We start from the raw sequence: 23294 nt of genomic DNA, 5'->3' as shown, positions 1-23294 counted from the left end.
GGTGAGTGGGGAGGAAGTAGAGAGGAGACGGTGGAAGTGGCAGCAGAGGAGGTAATAAGATGTTATTTCCTATTTACACCCAGTAATCCCCCGTCATGTCCATCCTCTACCTCCATAGTCACGTCCGTCCTCTACCTCCATAGTCACGCCCGTCCTCTTCCCCCACAGTCACGTCCGTCCTCTTCCCCCACGGTCACGTCCGTCCTCTTCCCCCACGGTCACGTCCGTCCTCTTCCCCCACGGTCACGTCCGTCCTCTTCCCCCACGGTCACGTCCGTCCTCTTCCCCCACGGTCACGTCTGTCCTCTTCCCCCACGGTCACATCCATCCTCTTCCTCCACGGTCACGTCCGTCCTCTTCCTCCACGGTCACTGTGACGTCTTTTATCTCCAGCAGGTGATGATACACACATATATAGTGTGGGAACCCAGATTAACCCCGTATATTCCAATGAGGGAATTCTGGTCTGTACCAGGAGGGGAGGTATTGGTGTCATGAAATGCCGGTTCCAGACATTGTATGTGGGAGGAATGAAATGATAAGTAAAGGTTGGGATTCGGGAAGATTTCTGTAAGATTTTACACGGGAACTATCAGCGCCCTCCAGAGACACTATGATGAGTCTCACAATACGAGGCAAAAAAGGACTGGATTTCAGGAGGATGAGATTATGAACCTGGGGTGGAGGGGGAGGGGCAATTTTATTAAAAAGACATCCAGATGGTAATCAAAATGGATTTTTCAGCTGAATACAATTGTTCTGTCTGGACTGAATATTGATATTGAGCTGTTTTTTTTATTCATCTGTTGTATACATTTTTATAGTATTTTTATATCGGTTTACCAGTTATTGATGATTATAAATATAGTTTTGCATGAATTTAGTGATATATGATGATATAGAAGATGTATTAAGTTATTCTGAGCTATAAATGGGTAAGGAATCTTGGCGGGGTAAGAGCGCTTTTTAGAACCTCTTCCCCTGCCAATATCCCTCCTGGACAAAGATTGCTGTTTCCCAATCCATACACATCAGATGTCACCAGGTTATGAGAGGTGCCCTCTCTGTTTACATCTCCAGAGTATTTGTGGCCGGGACTATGGTGGTGGATTAGAGCTTCTTCTCCTTCTATCCCCCATTTACTGCTACATTTATTATTTGTATAGTAACCCCTTCAGGGTCACCACCTTTCATCATTTATGGAGCCAGAACATTCTCTTCATAAATTATAGTAATATGGTACTCTAAACAACAGAAGCCATACATGGCCTACAAAGGGCAATGATGACACTACACAGGCAGCCAATGGGCAATCATTACACTATGCAGCCAACACAATGATGGAGTGCCGGGGTCAGGAGTATGGAGCACAGAGCCCCTTACATTGCTGGTCAGGAGGAAGAAAACATTCCCCAGCCTGCCATGAAGACTATGTCCCATCATTGGTGTCAGAGGGAGGAAAATACTGAGGGTTCTGAAGAAAGTAGAGGAGCTGAGGGGTCTCTGAGGAGGTAGTGGGACTAAAGGACTCGGGGAACCTCTGAGGGTTTACTGCATCTGCAGGGCTCTGGGACCCCTGAGGAGGAAGTGTAGCTGAAAGACTTTGGGGGCATCATAGGAAGGGCTGAAAAACTCTGAGAGGTTAGTGGGGCTGAAGGGCTGTGGGGGCCTCTGAGGGGGTAGTTAGGCTTCAAGGCTGATAGGGGTCTCTTGGTCTCTCATGGTCCTCCCACCACACCTGCACTTACTTTTCCGACTTTTTAAAGAACTCCTGCTAACAAGTTAAAGAAGTCTTCAGCTCCTCATCTCACTGGTCAAGAAATATGTTGCAGGACACAGAATAGACCAAAGAAGATCACTTGTTCTTTGTGGAGGTCTGTTTGGACAGCATTGCTTAATGGGTGTATAGTCCAATAAATTCCCATGAAACAGGCTCTGGCAGTGTCTGGAGCCCCAGGAACTCATTGCCACTCTGTACAATATCCTCAAAACTACAGAATACTTGGCAACCAAGAGATCAAACTCCACCCCCACCCCCCACTGTCCTCACCACACTGGGCTGCCATTGAAGGGAAGAAAACAGACTCCTCCCTCACAGCTCTCTACTCCACCAGTAGCACCCTCCTGCTATCCAATCCCTTCTCTCACTTCAGAGAGTGACAGTCACATCACTCCTGTCAGTCAGCAGGCTGCCAGAGATTGGAACCTGCAACTGGGGCTCTGGTAATTGTCCTGATTAGCCAAAATTCAGCAATTTCCCTTCCTGGACATTATGATGAGCCGACATTGACCTCACAGCACTGCCTCAGAGCAAACAAGTCATAGGAAGGATCATATTTATCATTTCTTGTCTGCAGATTTAAAACTCATCAAAACCAGTTCAGAGACCAAACAAACCCAACAGAGAAAGGGGTAAGATCTGGCCACCAAGAGGGTTCTGGGTTTGCAAAAATGTGGCAAATACTAAACAGTCCAAATGAAATGTGTTTCCATCAGGGCAGTATTCCTTAAATGTCCAGCAACCCTCCTATCCCCCCCTCACATCCACATCCTATTATTGTGTGACAAATACCATCCAAATCATTCTTACTTTCATTTCCCAAAGTTATCCGTCACATGATGGCACCAATGAGGATGGAGGAGGACCGGAGTCACATGACTGAGAAGATACTAAACCTCACCCTGGAGATCATCTGCATGCTGACTGGAGAGGTGAGGAGCATTCTGGAAAGTCACATGACATAACTCATATTTCTATTAATAAAACACAGACCTGACCAGAGAGGTGAGGAGGATTCTGGGAGGTCACATGACATCACTCATATCTCTATAAATAAAACATAGACCTGACCGGAGAGGTGAGGAGGATTCTGGGAGGTCACAACATCACTCATATCTCTATTAATAAAACAGACCTGACCGGAGAGGTGAGGAGGATTCTGGGAGGTCACATGCCATCACTCTTGTCCCCATTAAAAAGACAGACCTGACCGGAGAGGTGAGGAGGATTCCGGGAGGTCACATGACATCACTCATATCTCTATCAATAAAACACAGACCTGACCGGAGAGGTGAGGAGGATTCTGGGAGGTCACATGACATCACTCATATCTCTTATCAATAAAACACAGACCTGACCGGAGAGGTGAGGAGGATTCTGGGAGGTCACATGCCATCACTCTTGTCTCCATTAAAAAGACAGACCTGACCGGAGAGGTGAGGAGGATTCTGGGAGGTCACATGACGTCACTCTTATCTCTGTTAATAAAACACAGACCTGACCGGAGAGGTGAGGAGGATTCTGGGAGGTGACATGACATCACTCATATCTCTATAAATAAAACACAGACCTAACCGGAGAGGTGAGGAGGATTCTGGGATTCTAACATTATATTCCTATTGGTTCCACAATACAGAGATTTCCTCTTCTGAAGTCAGGTGATCATATGACCATCACAGTGCCTCCATGTGACTCCCTAAACCCTGAGAGACACAACATGCAGAAGATTCTAGAAGTCACCAAGAAGATGATGGAGCTGCTGACAGGAGAGGTGAGCGGTGCCGGGAATTCTGGGACATTCTCCAGTAACAGACAAGGGATGTGTCTGGATGGTGACTGTATCATTGTGTGTGTCAGGTTCCTATAAGGTGTCAGGGTGTCACTGTCTATTTCTCCATGGAGGAGTGGGAGTATTTAGAAGGACACAAGGACCTCTACAAGGACGTCATGATGGACAATCAGCCGCCCCTCACATCACCGGGTAAGAGGAGACTTTATTGTAAAGGAGAGAGCAGTACGGAGGATCCACCTAGATCCCCTATCATCTGATAAACACATAGAAACAATGGATTCAGTCAGTGTGTGTGTTTCCTACAGATGGATCCAGTCATGGGAACCCACCAGAGAGATGTCCCCGTCCTCTGTATTCCCGGGATTCCACACAAGAAGATCACAATATCCCTCTTCATTACAAGGTTGGTGGGACAGATCACCTAGAACAGGGGTCTCCAAACTATGGCCCTCCACGTGTTGAGGAACTGCAAGTCCCATGAGGCCTTGCAAAATTCTGACAGCCACAGGCAAGACTTGCAGAGGCATGATGGGACTTGTAGTTCTTCAACAGCTGGAGGGCCATAGTTTGAAGACCCCTGACCTAGAGCATGGACTTGTGGAGATGATGTGTGTTTTTTTTTATGAGCTTTTCTTTTACAGATGATGTTCTATCTAATTTTCTTGATGTTAGAGTGGAGATCCAATCGATATAGAATTTGATGTTAATGCCGAAGAAGAAGAGGCGTATGTGATGGACGATCAGCAGTCTATGGAGGAGGATGGAATAACGGGGACATTTATAGAGGAGGACACTCCTACAGAGATCAGCACAGGTGGGTCATGAACACTAAATCCATTCCTCCACCCATACTGCTCACTGATTGGTCCAGAGTAGGGCGGGGACTGGGTGATATCAGCCTGTAATACTCTGGTGTAACATAAATGTAAGAGTAGAATCATTTTATCAATAGCTGAGATGTGACGTGATCTGTAGAAGGATGTGATTGTAGATCTAGTTTCATTCCGTGTTATTAGAGATACAGTATTCAGTAATCAGTCAGAGACATATGTTCACCAATTAGCATCTGAAAGGACAGAGCAGCTTCTAGGCCAGGAGTGACACCGAGATGCCAGTATAACGATCCCTTCCATGTAGACATGGATTTCTCACCTTCCTGAAGCTCAAAGAAGAACTATAGTTATTTCAGCTGCAAGGACCTGTAGGGGAAAGTCAGAAGGCTCCAAAATGTCTGCCAGCTTTGAGTTATATCCACAGATCAGAGGAATCCATTTCATCTCTCATAAAAGCTAAAATATTAGTTGCAGAGAGATGGAAATACTTTCTTCTGATTGGAAAAATTTTAGGCTCCATATACAGGTAAAACTGGATTTGTAGCCTCTGTAGAATCCCAGAGAAACACCCAAAATAGTTATATGGCGCCTGATTACGACAGCTGAACAATGATTGGTACTGCGGCGATCGGACTGACGCGCTGGTGTTGGAAATCATATCCCCGAACCCATCGATCAGAACCATTCTTGGCCCATTTGAGACTTGTCACTTCAGAACACAGAAAGTCATGTGGGCTGGGAGGGGAACATCCCCTGAGGTTGATTGACCAAGGGCTCATATTTTAATAAACTGAGGACCCTGAGATATGGACGGTGTGATTCGTATGGAGCCGGTTGTATTTGACTGGCGAATCGAGGATTTTCTTTTGACTTTTTCCACTTACAGGATAAATCTTGGTAAAAGTTTTATTTCTGGTTTTTATTCCCTTTTCATTTTATAGTGAATAGCCAATTGTATTTGTCTTTTTTGTAATTCTTTTTTTTTTTATATATTTTATGCACTGCCCACTTTTGGGATGTTAAATTAAAAACATTTACATTTTAGTGTCTATATGCTCGGTCTAAGTTCCTTGCCAATCTGTATGCAATTGCTTTGTGTGTTGGCAGATTGCATGCAGATTGTAAACTGGCAAATCTGCCAGATGGAGATCTGTGTGTGTGTGGTCACCTAGCAGACCAGTCTGTGGTCAGCCAGCTGGCTTGGAGTAGAGTCTCTCTGGTGGCCAGAGATAGTGCGGGCTGTGAAAGTGTATCAGGCTGGTCTTTATTGCTCAGAGTAAGTCGCCCAAGCCCCAGTTAACTAGTCATCATGGGCTTGCGTTGCTGTGTTCCCCGTCCTGTATTCCTGGATTTCTCTCGGATAATCTTCCTTCTCTGTGCTGCAGACACAATTTATGTATCTAGACTGGATTTATGAAGATTGTGCCTGGGTTGTGTGTTTTGGGTATTCTACCCCATGTCTGGGTCTAGCAGGATCTCTGACAGAACATTTCTCCCAGGGTTCCTTGCTCTGTGGTCTGCTGGCTGTGCCGGGTGGAGGGATATGTCTGTATAGTCTCAGACCCAAGTCACTGAGTGCAGTCTCAGGAGATGGGAGGCAGCGGTGTGGGATCTCTGCAACTTGTCTACAGGAAACATTTAATATTCCACTGATTACTGAATACCAATATTATGAGTCCTGACCCTTACACTGTATAATTTATATTGTACATTACATACTCCTGACCCCTGCACTATATACTCTATGTTGTACATTACATACTCCTGACCCCTGCACTATATACTCTATGTTGTACATTACATACTCCTGACCCCTGCACTATATACTCTATGTTGTACATTACATACTCCTGACCCCTGCACTATATACTCTATGTTGTACATTACATACTCCTGACCCCTGCACTATATACTCTGTGTTGTACATTACATACTCCTGACCCCTGCACTATATACTCTATGTTGTACATTACATACTCCTGACCCCTGCACTATATACTCTATGTTGTACATTACATACTCCTGACCCCTGCACTATATACTCTATGTTGTACATTACATAGTCCTGACTTCTGCTCTCCCCCCTCCCCCCACTGCTATATATACACATAATATGATTCTCTTTTGTTACACCTATTTACCAGCTGGACATTTTATATCAGATGATGTGATTGGAGCACAGACTTGTACATTGTGATAATAATGCAATAACATCCTCCAACTTTGGACCCTTAAACAGAAAGTGATAATGAGGGAGGAGTCAATACCCCAATGATGGTGGTCTTCAGGATCAGTCCAGTCTTCATCTTGGTTGTTCTCCCCCCATCCTCACTCTCTGACCTCTGGTGGGGCTCAGCCCCGCTGTTCTTCATGACTAAATCATGGAGTAAATAAGGAAGTGCAGTACTTCTTGTGTTGGGAAGATGGCGATGAGTGATAGAGGGGGTGGGGACCCTCATCCTATAATCCCCTCATCACTGTCCCTCCTATAAAAGACAGTTCTGGTTGTTTCCTCACTCTCTGACTAAGGTCCATGAATAAAGAAATGACCTGGTAGGAGATCAGAGGAGCCATTTCCTAGTTCCCTTGAGGGTGGAATTGTAAGCTCCTCAGAGACCAAGCTGCCTGATGTGGGCGGAGTCCTGGTTTGGGGGAACCAATCAGCTCCTGTCTAGTAATCCTCTTTGTCTTTGTATTTTAGTCCATGGCCGGGAGATGAGGAAAACCTCCGAGGATTGTCTCACTTTGTCTCCAGACTGGAAAGTAGAAGATGAGGACATCACACAGTATAGTCCAGGAGAAAACCCGGCTCCCTCCAATGTCCATCCGGCACCACCCAGTGTAGATGGACCATCGGATTCCTCGTATCCTGAGGAACCTCAGACTGTGTGGGACCGGGCCGGCCTTCCAACAGGGAAGAGCTTCTCTTGTACTGAGTGTGGGAAGTGCTTCAGTTTTAAATGCCGTCTTAATGCGCACAAAAAATGTCACACAGGAGAGAAGCCGTATTCCTGTCCTGAGTGCGGGAAATGTTTTTTGCGGAAGTCACATTTTTCTAGACATCAGAAATTGCATACGGGAGAGAAGATATATTCCTGTTCTGAATGCGGGAAATGTTTTGTAGAAAGACCACAACTTGTCAGACATCAGAGATCTCACACGGGCGAAAAGCCATATTTCTGTTCTGAGTGCGGGAAATGTTTTTCACAGAAGTCATATTTTTCTGTACATCAGAGACTGCACACTGGGGAGAAGACATATTCCTGTACTGAGTGCGGGAAATGTTTTATACAAAAATCACAACTTGTCTTACATCAGAGATCTCACACAGGAGAAAAACGGTATTCCTGTCCTGAGTGTGGAAAATTTTGCTTACAGAAATCAGACCTCATTAAACATCAAAGGTCTCACACGGGGGAGAAGCCATATTCCTGCCCCAAGTGCGGGAAATGTTTTTCAGACAAGTCCTGTCTTTCCAGACATCAGAGATCTCACACGGGGGAGAAGCCACTTTCCTGTCCTGAGTGAGGGAAATGTTCCTCACTGAAGTCCTGTCTTCCTGTACATCAGGGATCCCACACAACCCTGGAGGTGTATTAGTGCCTTGAGTGCGGGAAATGTCTTTTATATAAATGTTGCTGGACATCCCAGCTCTCATGTGGGGAAGAAGCACACCCTGATATACCTGGCCAATTTTCAGCTTTCACTGCTGTTTCACTTTGAATGACAATTGCGCGGTCATGCAACACTGTACCCATAGGAATTTTTTTATCACTTTTTTCACACAAATAGAACTTTCTTTTGGTGGTATGTTCTCTCTGCTGGGTGTTTTAATTTTTGCCCTATAAACAAAAAAAGAGCAAAAAAAGTGAAAAAAAAAAGTTTTTCTTGTTTCTATTATAAAATTTTGCAAACAGGTAATTTTTCTCCTTCACTGACGTGCGTTGATGAGGCTGCACTGATAGGTGGCACTGATGGGTGGCAAAGATGGGCTGGCACTTATGATGGGCACTGACTGGCGCCACTGCTGGGCACTGACTGACAGCACTGACTGGTTGCCCAGCAGTGCCACCAGTCAGTGCCCAGCAGTGCCACCAGTCAGTGCCCAGCAGTGCCCTGACTGGTGGAACCGATGGGCACTGGTGGGCAGCACTGATGGGCACAGGTGGGTGGCAATGCTGGGCACTGGTGGGTGGCACTGCTGGGCACTGACTAGTGGCAGGCACTGCTGGGCACTTGTGGGCAGCACTGGTGGGTGGCACTGCTGGGCCCCGATCATCAGGGTACTGATGATCAGTGCAGATCCCTCCTCTGACAACTGCCAGTTCTCAGCATTATTTTCCTCATGCTGTGACAGCGTGAGGAAAGTGCAGCTGATACCTGGAAATTGCTTTTCCTGTTGATCAGTGTGTCATTGGACATGGCTGATCATGTGGTTAAAGGCCGCTGTGATTGGCTCTTTACCATAACACGTGATCAGATGTGTCCGTAGGACACAGCGATCATGGAGATTGCCGGGTGTGCACCCCCAGGGGTGCGCAGGAGAGAGCGTTCTGGGAGGACGTCATATGATGCCCACCCAGAACTGGCCGGCTGCAGTGAAGCCATCATTCGGCTATCTGCGGTCAGCAAGTGGTTAACATGCTAATTGATTTTGTATATTTAAATGTAGAGAAAGCAGTGTGGGGGGGTTTGCTATGGTTTAGTGCCTAATGCATGAAACATGTTGGTATTCTCATCTCTCCTGTCTTGCCGTCATTTCTCATGTTATGTATCTCTATAGGCTTCTTTCACAGGGATGTTCCGATTGTGTCCACCTGCCCACTTTTTCAGGCTGACCCGATGGGAACCTCCATTGTCCTCTATGGAGTGGTGGGTGTAAACGGACATGTGTCCATTTATAGCCACAGACATCCGATCTGCATAAAAGGGATGGATGGGGATCCAATTCCCCTTCTGTCCATTGTATCGGGTCGGATGGAAACAAACAGCTGGTCCGTTTTCATCCGATTGCTCGTTGAGGAGAGCGAGCTACTCTGTGTCTGACACAGACCTGTCATCTGCTTGCTCAGTGGGGATCAGCAGAGAGATCCCCCACTGAGCAAGCAGATCCGCTACTTGGATCTGCCCTGTGTCAAAGGACCCAAAGTGGATTAACTGTGCTTTTCCAGTGCCTGTAGGTCAACGAGTTTCACCAGTAACATGGCTTCTTCAGGACCAGAGATACTTGAGGGGGGCCTCACTATGTATATCTAAAAGATAAAAAATAACCACATATTAACCACTTCCCTGCCACCCTATAAGAGATATACTGCTACAGGGTGTCAAGGGTGCTCAAAATCACATGTGTATATATACATGATTTTGCATTTACAGGTAGGGGCGTGCACCCTACCTGTGCCACCATTTGCAGCTGTGGTTGTCAATCACGGGGTCCCGGCCAGTGATTGCCTGCTGGCGCCCGATGATTACTGAGGATCTCCAATGGGGAGGAGGGCTGCTTTGTTTACTAACAGTCCTCCTCCCTGTTGGCTCGGGCACACTGGTCTGGATGGTTGTGCACAGCAAAGCCATCCAGAGCAGTGTGCTTACAGTGAAGCACCAACTCACCACCCCCTAGTTGTAAGGGATTTCCGGTGAGACGAATTGTGAATAGAAATGTGCATGCGCATAGAAACATCTGGAGAAGGATGACCGGTTGTCCGGTTGCGGAAATGCACTATCGCGCATGGCGAGGATTGGCACCAGACAAACTAATGATGGCCACCGCGTATAGGGAAGGCAGAACATATACAGTATACATATATATATACACACACATATATTTCTATATACACACACACATACAGTTGTGACCAAAATTATTCAACCCCCACTGAAATTGAGTGTTTTGGCCAGTTTGACATTGCTTTTGATCATTCAGTCATCTTGCTTACATTTACATTAAAGAGGCACTTGTAGGTCAGACAAATATAACATAACAGTTATAATGAAATAACCACAAATGTCTTTTCTGTGCTCACAGCATTATCAGTTTTATTCAACCCCCAAGTGACATTCAATCTTAGTACTTAGTACAGCATCCTTTTACAGTTATAACAGCTTTTAAACGTGAAGCATAGCTTGACACAAGTGTCTTGCAGCGATCTACGGGTATCTTCGCCCATTCTTCATGGGCAAAGGCCTCCAGTTCAGTCACATTCTTAGGCTTGCGCACTGCAACTGCTTTCTTTAAGTCCCACCAGAGGTTCTCAATCGGATTTAAGTCTGGTGACTGCGATGGCCACTCCAAAATGTTCCAGCCTTTCCTCTGCAACCATGCTCTAGTGGACTTGGAGGTATGCTTGGGATCATTGTCCTGTTGAAAGGTCCAACGTCTCCCAAGCCTCAGGTGTGTGACGGACTGCATCACGTTTCCATCCAATATCTCCTGGTACTGAAGAGAATTCATGGTACCTTGCACACGCTGAAGCTTCCCTGTACCTGCAGAAGCAAAACAGCCCCAAAGCATGATTGACCCTCCACCATGCTTCACAGTAGGCAAGGTGTTCTTTTCATCATAGGCCTTGTTCTTCCTCCTCCAAACATAGCGTTGATCCATGGGCCCAAACAGTTCTAATTTTGTTTCATCAGTCCACAGAACACTATCCCACAACTTTTGTGGTTTGTCCACATGGCTTTTGGCATACTGCAGTCGACTCTTCTTATTCTTTGGAGACAGCAAGGGGGTACGCCTGGGAGTTCTGGCACGGAGGCCTTCATTACGCAGTGTGCGTCTTATTGTCTGGGCTGAAACTTCTGTACCCACATCTGACAAATCTTTTCTCAGTTCCTCAGCAGTCACACGGGGACTTCTCTCCACTCTACGCTTCAGGTAGCGCACAGCAGTCGAAGTCAGCATCTTCTTTCTGCCACGACCAGGTAGCGTTTCAACAGTGCCCTTTGCCTTGAATTTGCGAATGATGCTTCCTAAGGTGTCTCTTGGTATGTTTAACATCTTTGCAATCTTCTTATAGCCATTGCCCTTCCTGTGAAGAGAAATCACCTCTTCTCTTGTCTTCCTGGACCATTCTCTTGCCTTCACCATGTTTGTAACCACACCAGTAAATGTCTAGAAGGAGCTGAGTATCACAGTCATTTTAAAGCTGCCTAATTGGTGCTTATTATGCTTGATTGCTGCTCGGTGACATCCACAGGTGTTTTCAATACCTGATGGAAAGCACCTGTATGAACCTCTGTTCTTCAGAGTGGTAGTCTTTAAGGGGTTGAATAATTGTGGCAATGAAGAAACCACATAAGAACCATTTACTACTGTATTACATAAACAATTGATGTCATTTTAGTTGCATTTGGGTAGTTACAACGTCCTTGTAGGATTTGATTCTGAATACAATTCCAAATGTACACTATAGTCCCTAAACCCCTTTACAGCATTGGGGGTTGAATAATTTTGGTCACAACTGTATATTTATATATAAAGTAAAGGAATAAGTTTAGAAATTAAAGCAGCTAGGCACACAGGATAACCAACAAAAAATCCTCACAAGAAAATATATATAAAAGTGCAGCGCTAAAAAGTTATCATACATATATAAAAAACACAATGATTAAATGTGAATAAAAATAGTCCCAGCAAAGGTGACTTGGAGTAAAAGTGCACACTAACCAGATGTGCACATTAAAAGTGCAGTGTAGAGATCATGAGGCTCATGGGCTAATCATCAGAGTAGAAATGGTGTTCTCTTGGTCAGAGAGGATCCCCGGGTGGTGCAGAGCTGGGCAGGAAGAGAGACTCCTTGACAACCGAGAACAGAACGATGATCCGCCTGAAGAAAACGACTCCTCCAGTGGATTACCCCATGAGCCTCATGATCTCTACATTGCACTTTTAATGTGCACATCTGGTTAGTGTGAACTTTTACTCCAAGTCACCTTTGCTGGGACTAATTTTATGTATGTAAGCATGTATGATAACTTTTTAGCGCTGCACTTTTATATATATATTTATATATATATACAGTTGTGTTCAAAATAATAGCAGTGTGTTGAAAAAAGTGAATAAAGCTGAAAATCCTTCTAATAGCTTTTATTTCCATCCACACAAATGCATTGGGAACACAACACATTCTATTCCAAATCAAAACATGAAGAAAAATACATCAAATTTGTGTTGTTCCTCTAAAATAATTGAAGAAAAGTGAATATTAGACGGTTCAAAAAAATCGCAGTGTTTGTATTCTTCTTTACAAACTCAAACATTCACTATATAAACTGAGAAATGTTTGAAGATTTTGCTTTCCTTTGAATGACTTCATGAATATTTGGTTGTAGTCGCACTGTTTCTGAGAACTGCTGTACATCTGTGTTGCATGGAGTCACCCAACTTCTGGCCCCTGTGATCAGGTATTCCAGCCCAGGATGATTGGACCACATTCCACAGTTCTTCTCTATTTCTTGGTTTGGCCTCAGAAACGGCATTTTTGATGTCACCCCACAAGTTTTCTATTGGATGAAGATCCGGGGATTGGGCTGGCCTCTCCATATCGTCAATCTTGTTGGTCTGGAACCAAGATGTTGCCCGTTTACTGGTGTGTTTGGGGTTGTCTTGTTGGAACACCCATTTCAAGGGCATTTCCTCTTCAGCATAAGGCAGCATGACCTCTTCAAGTATTCTGATGTATTCAAACTGATCCATGATCCCTGGTATGCGATAAATAGGCCCAACACCGTAGTATGAGAAACATCCCCATATCATGATGCTTGCACCACCATGCTTCACTGTCTTCACAGTGTTCTGTGGTTTGAATTCAGTGTTTGGGGGTCGTCTGACAAACTGTCTCCGCCCACTAGACCCAAAAAGAACAATCTTACTTCCATCAGTCCACAAAATGTTGGGCCATTTCTCTTTAGGCCAGTCAATGTGCTCTTTGGCAGATTGTAACCTCTTCAGCACGTCTTTTCTCCAACAGTGGGACTTTGCGGGGGCTTCTTGCAGATAGCTTGGCTTCACATAGGCGTCTTCTAATTGTAACAGTCCTCACAGGGAACGTCACACCTTCTTTCATCTTCCTGGAGCTGATTGTTGGCTGAGTCCGCGCCATTTTGGCTATTCTTCTATCCATTCCAATGGTAGTTTTTCGCTTTCTTCCACGTCTTTCAGGTTTTGGTTGCCATTTTAAAGCATTTGCGATCATTTTAGCTGAGCAGCCGATCATTTTCTGCATTTCTTTATATGTTTTCCCCTCTCCAATCAACTTTTTAATCAAGGTACGCTGTTCTTCTGAACAATGTCTGGAATGACCCATTTTCCTCAGAATTTCAGAGAGAAATGCACTGTAACCAGCATGTACAACATTTGCTGCCTTCCTTCCTTAAATAAGGGCAATAATTGCCACCTGTTTTTCAAAGAATGAATGACCTCACTAATAGAACTCCACACTGCTATTATTTTGAACACGCCCCTCAATGAGTGATTCAATGACACAGAATCATCAGCATGCATGTCATGACTGTTGGGTCTGTTGGATTTCTATTACTCTACTACACCTGCTAGGAAATTATTTGCCATGTAGAAATATCATTTCTACCAAAAACAGTGATTGATCCGGTTAGTGATGTCTGACCTTATTTTGAACACAACTGTATATGTATATATATATATATATATATATATACATACACACACACACACACACACACACACACACACATATATATACACACACACACACACACACACACATATATATATTTCTATATACACACACAAACATATATTTATATATATATATATATATATACACACACACACATACACTATGTTGAAATGTGTTTTTATTACAAAATATATGAAAAATATTTGTAATATATACAAAATGCATTTTAACATGCTGTGTATATGTAATATATAGATTGATGAGTGGTGGAACAAACAGACTTATGTATACCATTAATGCACTTAGATTTGCTTCCCGGCCACCTTTCTGTTATTACGTGGGGCTGGAGTTTGGGGGCCTCTGTTGGTAGCCCCTATGTCTGCCCCCAAGACTGCTGATCAGACCACCCTGCACAACCCAAGTGAGTATGCATTCTCTATGCTAATATTGAACTATTATTATTATTATACAGTATTTATAAAGCGCCAATAGTTCGCTCAGCGCTGTACATTATAAAGGGGGACAGAACATGTGACAGAACAATACCAATACAATGCAAAACATGAGGGGATCGAGGGCCCTGCTCTTTGGAGCTTACAATCTAGGAGGGAGGGGATAGTGGTACAGGAGGAGATAGCTGTGGGGGATGGAGTGGTAGGAAGAGTGGAGGAGGTCGGCAAGGTAGCAGGGGGCGGGGTAGGCTTCCCTGAAGAGATGGGTTTTCAGGGTGCGCCTAAAGGAGAGGAGAGTAGGTGATAATCTGATGGGTTGGGGCAGGGAGTTCCAGAGGATGGGTGACACCCTGGAGAAGTCCTGGAGGCGGGCATGGGAGGAGGAAACCAGGGAACTAGAGAGAAGGAGGTCTTGTGAGGAGCAGAGTGTGCGTGCTGGGCAGTACTTGGATATTAGGTCAGTGATGTAGTTCGGGGCAGTATGGTGGACAGCTTTGTACGTCAGTGTTAGGATTTTGAATTTGATCCGTTGCGCAATCAGAAGCCAGTGGAGGGATTGGCAGAGGGGGGTGGCGGAGATGGAGCGGTTGGAAAGGTGAATGAGTCTGGCAGCCGTATTCAGGATGGACTGAAGCGGGGATAGCCAGCGGCGAGGCAGGCCAGTGAGGAGGGAGTTGCAGTAGTTGAGTCGTGATATGATGAGGGAGTGGATGAGCTGTTTAGTGGTTTCTGGGGTTAGGAACGTGTAGATTTTGGCGATGTTGCGGAGGCGGAGTCTGCACGAGTTTGTTAAAGAGTGGACTTGGGGCTGGAAGGATAGGTTGGAGTCCAAAATGACACCAAGTACTCTGGCCTGCGGGGCGGGTTTGATGGTGGCGTTGTTGGACATGATGGAGAAGTCAAAGGGGGGTGGTGTCCGGGTTGGAGGGAAGACAAGAAACTCGGTTTTGGAGAGGTTCAGTTTAAGGAAGTGGAGCGACATTCAGTCTGATATGTCGCTCAACAGGTGTGTGATTCAGGCGGAGACCAAGGGGGTGAGGTGGGGGGTTGAGAGATAGATTTGTGTGTCGTCAGCATAGAGGTGGTAGTTGAAGCCGTGAGAGTGTATGAGTTGGCCAAGGGAGGAGGTGTAGATGGAGAAGAGAAGGGGCCCGAGGACAGAGCCTTGAGGGACCCCAACAGAGAGGGGGAGTGAGGGGGAGGTGGTGGCATTATAGGTAACGCTGAAAGAGCGTTGTGACAGGTAGGATGAGAGCCAGGAGAGAGCAGAATCTCTGAGGCCGAGGGAGTGTAATTTTTTGAGGAGGAGGGGGTGGTCGACTGTCAAAGGCCGCAGAGAGGTCAAGGAGTAGGAGCACTGAATAGTGGCCATTAGCTTTGGCGGTTAGCAGGTCGTTGGAGAGTTTGAGTAAAGCAGTTTCGGTGGAGTGTAGGGGACGGAAGCCGGACTGTAGGGGATCGAGGAGGTTGTTGTCGTTGAGGTGAGAACATAGGCGGGCGTAGACTAGGCGCTCGAGGAGTTTAGATGTAAATGGGAGCAGGGAGATGCGTCTGAGGTTGTTCGGGTCATTGGGGTCCAGGGAGGGCTTTTTAAGTATGGGGGTGATGTGTGCATGTTTCAGAGGGGAAGAGAAAGTGCCGGAGGAGAGGGAGAGATTGAAGATGTGGGTGAGGGAGCGTAGGATGGAGGGGGAGGGAGGTTGTAGGAGTTGATTATTGATGTATATTCTGTATTATGTATCTATCATTAATATGTGGTTATTTGTTATCTTTTATATATACATAGTGAGGCCCCCCTCAAGTATCTTTGGTCCTGAAGAAGCCTTGTTACTGGTGAAACGCGTTGACCTACAGAAAATGGAAAAGCCCAGTTGATCCACTATAGAGATACATAATGCGAGTTGTTGCTAGAGGGAGTATCAACTATTCTATATCCAGTGCTATTCATTATTTAATAGCAAGCCTCATATTCATAAACATCATTATAAGGTGGGGTACCATCATCCCAAATGACTATAGAAAAATTGAAGGGGAAAATACCCCCAAAGCGAAAATGGACCATCTTGGTACTCAAAGGACAACACAGACATAAAAACTAAATTTTTTATTAGTACACAAAGGGACTGACTTACTAAAGGTGGGAATACACGATTAGAAAATCACCCAGTCATCCGACAACCGAGAGGCATTCATTTGTTGGTCAAAATCGTGGCCCACATTAACCAATCTAAAAAACCGGTCGTCGGGCAATACATTGTGTTGACGTCTCCCGTACAAGTGGAAGTGATGCGGTGTGCGTGTGACCTTGTAGCCACGCCCTTCCGGCCAGAATGAGCGATCTACACAACAATTACCAGCAATGAGTATAATATTGTTTATTACATTAACTATATACACAAATAGTGATACATAAAATATAATCTGCACAATTCTGGTTTCATGATCTCATTAGGCCAATCTACTTTTAACATTTGGATTTTTCATTCGTGTTTACGAAGATTCCTTGGACATAAACATCCGTGTCATCTTCTGTTTCTGCTCATGTGTGATAGCGCTTGATAGATTTTTTTCAGATGGCTGTCATACCACCGCACAGAAAATCGGTCGTTCATATGCGAAATGACAAAATTTTTCACTGTTGTTCAACCGGATTTTTTCGTTCACAATATCATTATCAGTTAAAACCTTCTGCTCATCAACGAAGAGAAAATCGTTCGATCAGTGGTTCTGCTAAATTTTTTGTACGATTTTCTTATCGTGTGTATGAGGCATATTGTTAGGGATTCGGGTGTGACCAGAAACGTGTGGACTGACACAGGGAAGTAGCAGGCTTCAGGAACACAGGTGTAGTCAGGGCTGGAGAGGCGGAATGGTCAGGCAGGCCGTAAGGTACTATCAGGCAGCGCCAGGTGGGATCTCTAGTACCCACAGAACGGCATTCCCCAGGGCGCGGAGTCTAAGCCCCAGTCTGCCTTTTCACCAGAGCCCCTGATGGTGGGGATGCACTTGGCGCAGGACTGAGACCAGGTCGCGGCCCCTGAGTGCACCCAACTGTAGAGGGGTCCGCCGAGGGTATGGAACGGGGGAAAGCCTGACGTGAAGAGGCTGGAAGACCTGGTAACAGGGACAGATCCGTGCGGGATGGATGGATCATCTGGGTAGCGTCAGGCGTAGTCAGGCAGGCCAGGTCAGCAACGTGCGGGCAGCGAGGTACCTGAGGAGCAGGCAAAGAATAGTCAGGGTCACAAGCCGGGTTCAGTAACTCACGGGCAGCGCGGTACAGAGGATCAGGCAGAAGGATGGTCAGGCAATCCAGGGATCAAGCAGGAGAAGTCAGCAGAGGTCAGGATCAGCAACAAATCAGATAGTCAGCAGAACAGGATACACGGTACAGGGGGCTGATGGGAAACATAGACCAAGGCACTGACTGCAGGTCTGGCCATTCCTTAAATACACCTCCTGCAATCAGCCCCAGGTGTTGGCTGATTGCAGGAGTGAGCTTCTGGCTGCTGAGAGCACCCGCTGGTCAGCCCTGGTACTGCAGCCCACACGGCAGGTGAGTGCCACCACCAGTGCTGAGTCCATTCCTGACACATATAATTAGAACACTCAGATTCTGGTGCAGCAGTGCATGGGAGCCAATCAACTTGTTCAATTAAGCTTTGGCAATAAAACCTGGAAGCTGATTGGTTACTCTGCAAAACTGCACTTTCTGGTTTTAGTAAATTACCCCCAAAGAGTTTTTTGATCAGACATGTACATAAATCTGTTCAAAAATCACAAAGATGTAACGGTACGGTCTCAACTCACAAAGGTTCTGGTTGTTACAATTCCACCCACGATGGGGGATGATCCTGACTCCTCTACATGTTTTTCGGAAATAATCCACTTCCTCGGGATGAAAAGTCAAGGACTACTCTGAAATAGAATCATAACAGTCAAAATACAATATCTCATAGGCTTACAAATGACACGTTACATATTGATATCTAAAGATCCACGAATAAATCGCTTACCAATGTGAGCTCATGCCAATTGGAAAAGACCACACAAGGGCACCAGCATGTCTCCCCCATGGCGGCCACAGGTGGGGCAAAATGATGGGCATGATGGCAGAGAAACCACCCGTGTGACTGAAAAACATCACAAGAACCATATTGAAAAGAGAATGGAAAAGACAAAAAAAAAAAAGGGGAAAACAAACCAAAAACATCAAACTATAAACTAACCTGTTTTCTCAGAAGTCCGTCTCACTACCTGCCCCCTGGATCCTGTCCCCTCACAACTACTATGGTCACCGTCTTCTTCCATCCTATGCTCCCTCACTCACATCTTCAATCTCTCCCTCTCTACTGATGCCTTCCCCTCCGCTCTAAAGCATGCGCACATCACTCCCATACTTTAAGCCCTCCCTGGACCCCACCGACCTGAACAACTTAAGACCCATCTCCCTGCTGCCATTTACCTCTAAACTCCTAGAACGCTTAGTCTACAATCACCTGAGCTCCCACCTCACCGACAACAACCTTCTTCACCCTTTACAGTCTGGCTTTCGCTCTCTACACTCCACTGAAACTGCCCTACTAAAACTCACTAATGATCTACTAACTGCTAAAACCAATGGCCACTACTCCATACTCATCCCAACCAATGGCCACTACTCCGTACTCATCCCAACCAATGGCCAATACTCCATACTCATCCCAACCAATGGCCACTACTCTATACTCCTCCCAACCAATGGCCACTACTCCATACTCATCCCAACCAATGGTCACTACTCTATACTCATCCCAACCAATGGTCACTATTTTGTACTCATCCCAACCAATGGCCACTACTCCATACTCTTACTACTTGACCTCTGAGGCTTTTGATATGGTTGACCATCCCCTCCTCCTCAAACAACTCCACTCTCTTGGCCTCCGAGACTCTGCTCTCTCTTGGTTCTCCTCCTACATATTGCAGTGCTCCTTCAGTGTTACCTATAACTCTGCCTCCTCCTCCTCACTCCGTCTTTCTGTAGGGGTCCCTCAAGGTTCCGTCCTTAGACCCCTTCTCTTTTCCATCTACACCTCCTCCCTTGGTCACTTGATAAACTCCCATGGCTTTAAGTACCATCTCTATGCTGATGACACACAAATCTATCTCTCAACCCCTCACCTCACCACTTCAGTCTCCTCTCGCATTACTAACCTACTAAGTGACATATCGGCATGGATGTCACTCCACTTCCTCAAACTAAATATTTCCAAAACAGAGCTCTTAGTATTCCCCCCAGCCCGTGCCCCCTCCCCTGACTTCTCCATCAAGATCAATAACACAATCATCAGTCCCTTCCCTCATGCCAGGGTACTATGTGTAATCCTAGACTCCCATCTGTCCTTTCAGTCCCAGATCCAATCACTGTCCAAATCTTGTAGACTTCACCTCCTCAACATCTCCAAGATACGCCCGTTCCTAACCTCGGAAACCACTAAGCAACTTATTCAGTCCCTTGTTATATCTCGCCTTGACTATTGTAACTCCCTCCTCATTGGCCGACCTCATCGCAGGCTATCCCCTCTTCAGTCTATCATGAATGCTGCTGCCAGACTCATCCACCTTACTAACCATTCTGTATCTGCCACCCCTCTCTGCCAATCCCTCCACTGGTCTCCATTCAGTATCCTCCACCCCTCTCTGCCAATCCCTCCACTGGCCTCCATTCAGTATCCTCCACCCCTCTCTTCCAATCCCTCAACTGGCTTCCACTCAGTGTCCTCCACCCCTCTCTGCCAATCCCTCCACTGGCCTCCTTTCAGTGTCCTCCACCCCTCTCTGCCAATCCCTCCACTGGCCTCCATTCAGTGTCCTCCACCCCTCTCTGCCAATCCCTCCACTGGCCTCCACTCAGTGTCCTCCATCCCTCTCTGCCAATCCCTCCACTGGCCTCCTTTCAGTGTCCTCCACCCCTCTCTGCCAATCCCTCTACTGGCCTCCATTCAGTATCCTCCACCCCTCTCTGCCAATCCCTCCACTGGCCTCCATTCAGTATCCTCCACCCCTCTCTTCCAATCCCTCCACTGGCTTCCACTCAGTGTCCTCCACCCCTCTCTGCCAATCCCTCCACTGGCCTCCATTCAGTGTCCTCCATCCCTCTCTGCCAATCCCTCCACTGGCCTCCATTCAGTGTCCTCCATCCCTCTCTGCCAATCCCTCCACTGGCTTCCCATTGCCCAACGAATAAAATTCAAAACACTAACAATAACGTATAAAGCCATTTATAACTCTGCCCCAAATTACATCACCGATCTTGTCTCCAAATATCACCCAAACCGTCCTCTCCGCTCCTCGCAAGACCTCCTACTCTTTAGCTCCCTTGTCTCCTCCTCCCATGCTCGTCTCCAGGACTTCTCCAGAGCTTCCCCCATCCTCTGGAACTCTCTACCCCAGTTTATCAGACTATCACCTACTCTGCTCACTTTTAGGCGATCTCTGAAAACCTCTCTCTTCAGGGAAGCCTATCCTGCCTTCAGCTAATAATGGAATCTTCTATTCCTCCTACCAGTCCATCCCCCTCAGTTACTACCTTTTGTACCACTTGCCCCTCCCTCCTAGATTGTAAGATCCAAGGATCAGGGCCCTCAAATCTCTCTTGTATTGAACTGTATTGTTATTGTATTGTCTCCCTTATATTGTAAAGCGCTGAGCAAACTGTTGGCGCTATATAAATCCTGTAAAATAATAATAATAACCTTAAAAACAAGATAACAATATCTCAGCCAGGAGGGGGTGAAAATATCCAGGTGGTTAGCATCAGGTCATGTTTGGCCTTTTCCGATTGGCATGAGCTCACATTGGTAAGCGATTTATTTGTGGATCTTGAGATATCAATACATAAACGTGTCATTTGTAACCCTATGACATCATCAGCTCACATCGGTAAGCGATTTATTTGTGGATCTTGAGATATCAATACATAAACATGTCATTTGTAACCCTATGACATCATCAGCTCACATCGGTAAGCGATTTATTTGTGGATCTTGAGATATCAATACATAACGTGTCATTTGTAACCCTATGACATCATCAGCTCACATCGGTAAGCGATTTATTTGTGGATCTTGAGATATCAATACATAAACGTGTCATTTGTAACCCTATGACATCATCAGCTCACATTGGTAAGCGATTTATTTGTGGATCTTGAGATATCAATACATAAACATGTCATTTGTAACCCTATGACATCATCAGCTCACATTGGTAAGCGATTTATTTGTGGATCTTGAGATATCAATACATAAACGTGTCATTTGTAACCCTATGACATCATCAGCTCACATCGGTAAGCGATTTATTTGTGGATCTTGAGATATCAATACATAAACGTGTCATTTGTAACCCTATGACATCATCAGTTCACATTGGTAAGCGATTTATTTGTGGATCTTGAGATATCAATACATAACGTGTCATTTGTAACCCTATGACACAGGTATCAAACTGGTGGCCCTCCAGCTGTTGCCAAAATACAAGTCCCATGAGGTATTGCAAGACTGACAGTTACAAGCATGACTCCCAAAGGCAGAGGCATGATGGGACTTGTAGTTTGGCAACAGCTGGAGGGCCACCAGTTTGTCGCCCCTGATCTATGAGATATTGTATTTTGACTGTTATGATTCTATTTCAGAGTAGTCTTTGACTTTTCATCCCAAGGAAGAGGATTATTTCTGATCAACATGTAGAGGAGTCTAGATCATCCCCTATGGTGGGTGGAATTGTAACAACCAGAACCTTTGTGAATTATGAGACCGTGCCGTTACATCTTTGTGATTTTCGAATAGATTCATGCACATGTCTGATCATAAAACTCTTTATGCACTAGTCAAAAATTTATTGTTTTTATGACTTTGTTGTCCTTTTGGGTCCCGAGATAGTCCATTTTCTCTTTGGTGGTATTTTCCCCTTCATTGTTTCTATGCACGTATCATTAACCACTTCCTGTCCGGACACTTTCACCCCCTTCCTGTCCAGGGCAATTTTCAGCTTTCAGCGCTATCACACTTTGAATGACAATTGCGCAGTCATGCAACAGTGTACCCAAATGAATTTTTTACCATTTTTTTGAGACAGATAAAACTTTATTTTGGTGGTATTTATTCACCGCTGGGATTTTTATTTTTTTTCTATATAAACAAAACAAAAATTTTGAAAAAAAGTGTTTTTCTTATAAAATTTTGCAAATAAATAATTCTTCATAAATCTTGGCCAAAATGTATTCAGTTATCTTTTTAGTAAAAACAAAATAACCCAAATTAGTTTATAACCAAAAATTATAAGTTTTCTAAATTTTTTTTACATTTTTATTTATGCTTTTTTTTTTTACATACTGTCACCCTAGCATTACAGTGTCACCATAGTGACACTGTACTAGTGGGGGGTTATGAAGATTTTTTTTTTTTGTATACTGACTTTTTACACCCATAAAGGCTGTAAAAGCAATCATTTCTCCTTCTCTCTGTCTGCATTCTTGCAGCCATTGAGAAATACTGTGTGAGCTGTGATTGATCACAGCTTGTCACATGGTACAAGGTTGTTGTGAATAGCCCTGTACCATTGAGATCATTCATAGATTTCACATGTGATTTAGTTGAGGACTAACTTGTCCGGTGCTTATCTGCTCCTGTCCTAATTTATCATTCTAGCTTTGGAATGTGCGCACACTGGAAGAGACTCACGCTGACACACAAGTTCAGTCTATGAACACTTCTAGTTTATTATAATGAGAAAGTG

General features: G+C 45.2%; 2 protein-coding genes across 2 annotated transcripts in view; both read left to right on the top strand.

Moving 5' to 3' along the window:
• On the top strand, window positions 1-4383 carry LOC149460815 (gastrula zinc finger protein XlCGF66.1-like). The gene is made up of 6 exons (XM_089679313.1): window positions 1-51; window positions 2606-2712; window positions 3417-3551; window positions 3638-3761; window positions 3878-3975; window positions 4214-4383. The coding sequence occupies exons 2-6, from the start codon at window positions 2617-2619 to the stop codon at window positions 4271-4273; spliced, it is 513 nt and encodes a 170-aa protein (XP_089535439.1). The 5' UTR covers window positions 1-51; window positions 2606-2616; the 3' UTR covers window positions 4274-4383.
• Window positions 4384-6920: 2537 nt separating this feature from the next.
• The window catches only part of LOC149460811 (uncharacterized), an 84725-nt gene continuing 68351 nt past the window's right edge, over window positions 6921-23294 (top strand). Inside the window, exon 1 of the mRNA XM_089679324.1 lies at window positions 6921-7874. Within this exon, the coding sequence (XP_089535450.1) occupies window positions 7034-7874 (841 nt within the window). The 5' untranslated portion in view covers window positions 6921-7033. The remainder of the gene's footprint in view (window positions 7875-23294) is intronic.

This window comes from Staurois parvus, unplaced genomic scaffold (genome assembly GCF_062004578.1).
Source record: "Staurois parvus isolate SC_StPar_1 unplaced genomic scaffold, SC_StPar_1.0 ptg000221l, whole genome shotgun sequence".
In the NCBI taxonomy this organism is placed as follows: Eukaryota; Metazoa; Chordata; class Amphibia; order Anura; family Ranidae; genus Staurois; species Staurois parvus.
This window is presented reverse-complemented; position numbering and strand designations above follow the sequence as displayed.

Bases quoted from the DNA above. Each gene is read 5' to 3' on its own strand.
- LOC149460815 (XM_089679313.1), top strand. From the start codon at position 2,617: ATGATGGCACCAATGAGGATGGAGGAGGACCGGAGTCACATGACTGAG. The intron at 3,552-3,637 runs GTGAGCGGTGCC...TGTGTGTGTCAG, and splicing joins TGGAGCTGCTGACAGGAGAG to GTTCCTATAAGGTGTCAGGG. The intron at 3,976-4,213 runs GTTGGTGGGACA...TTTCTTTTACAG, and splicing joins ATATCCCTCTTCATTACAAG to ATGATGTTCTATCTAATTTT.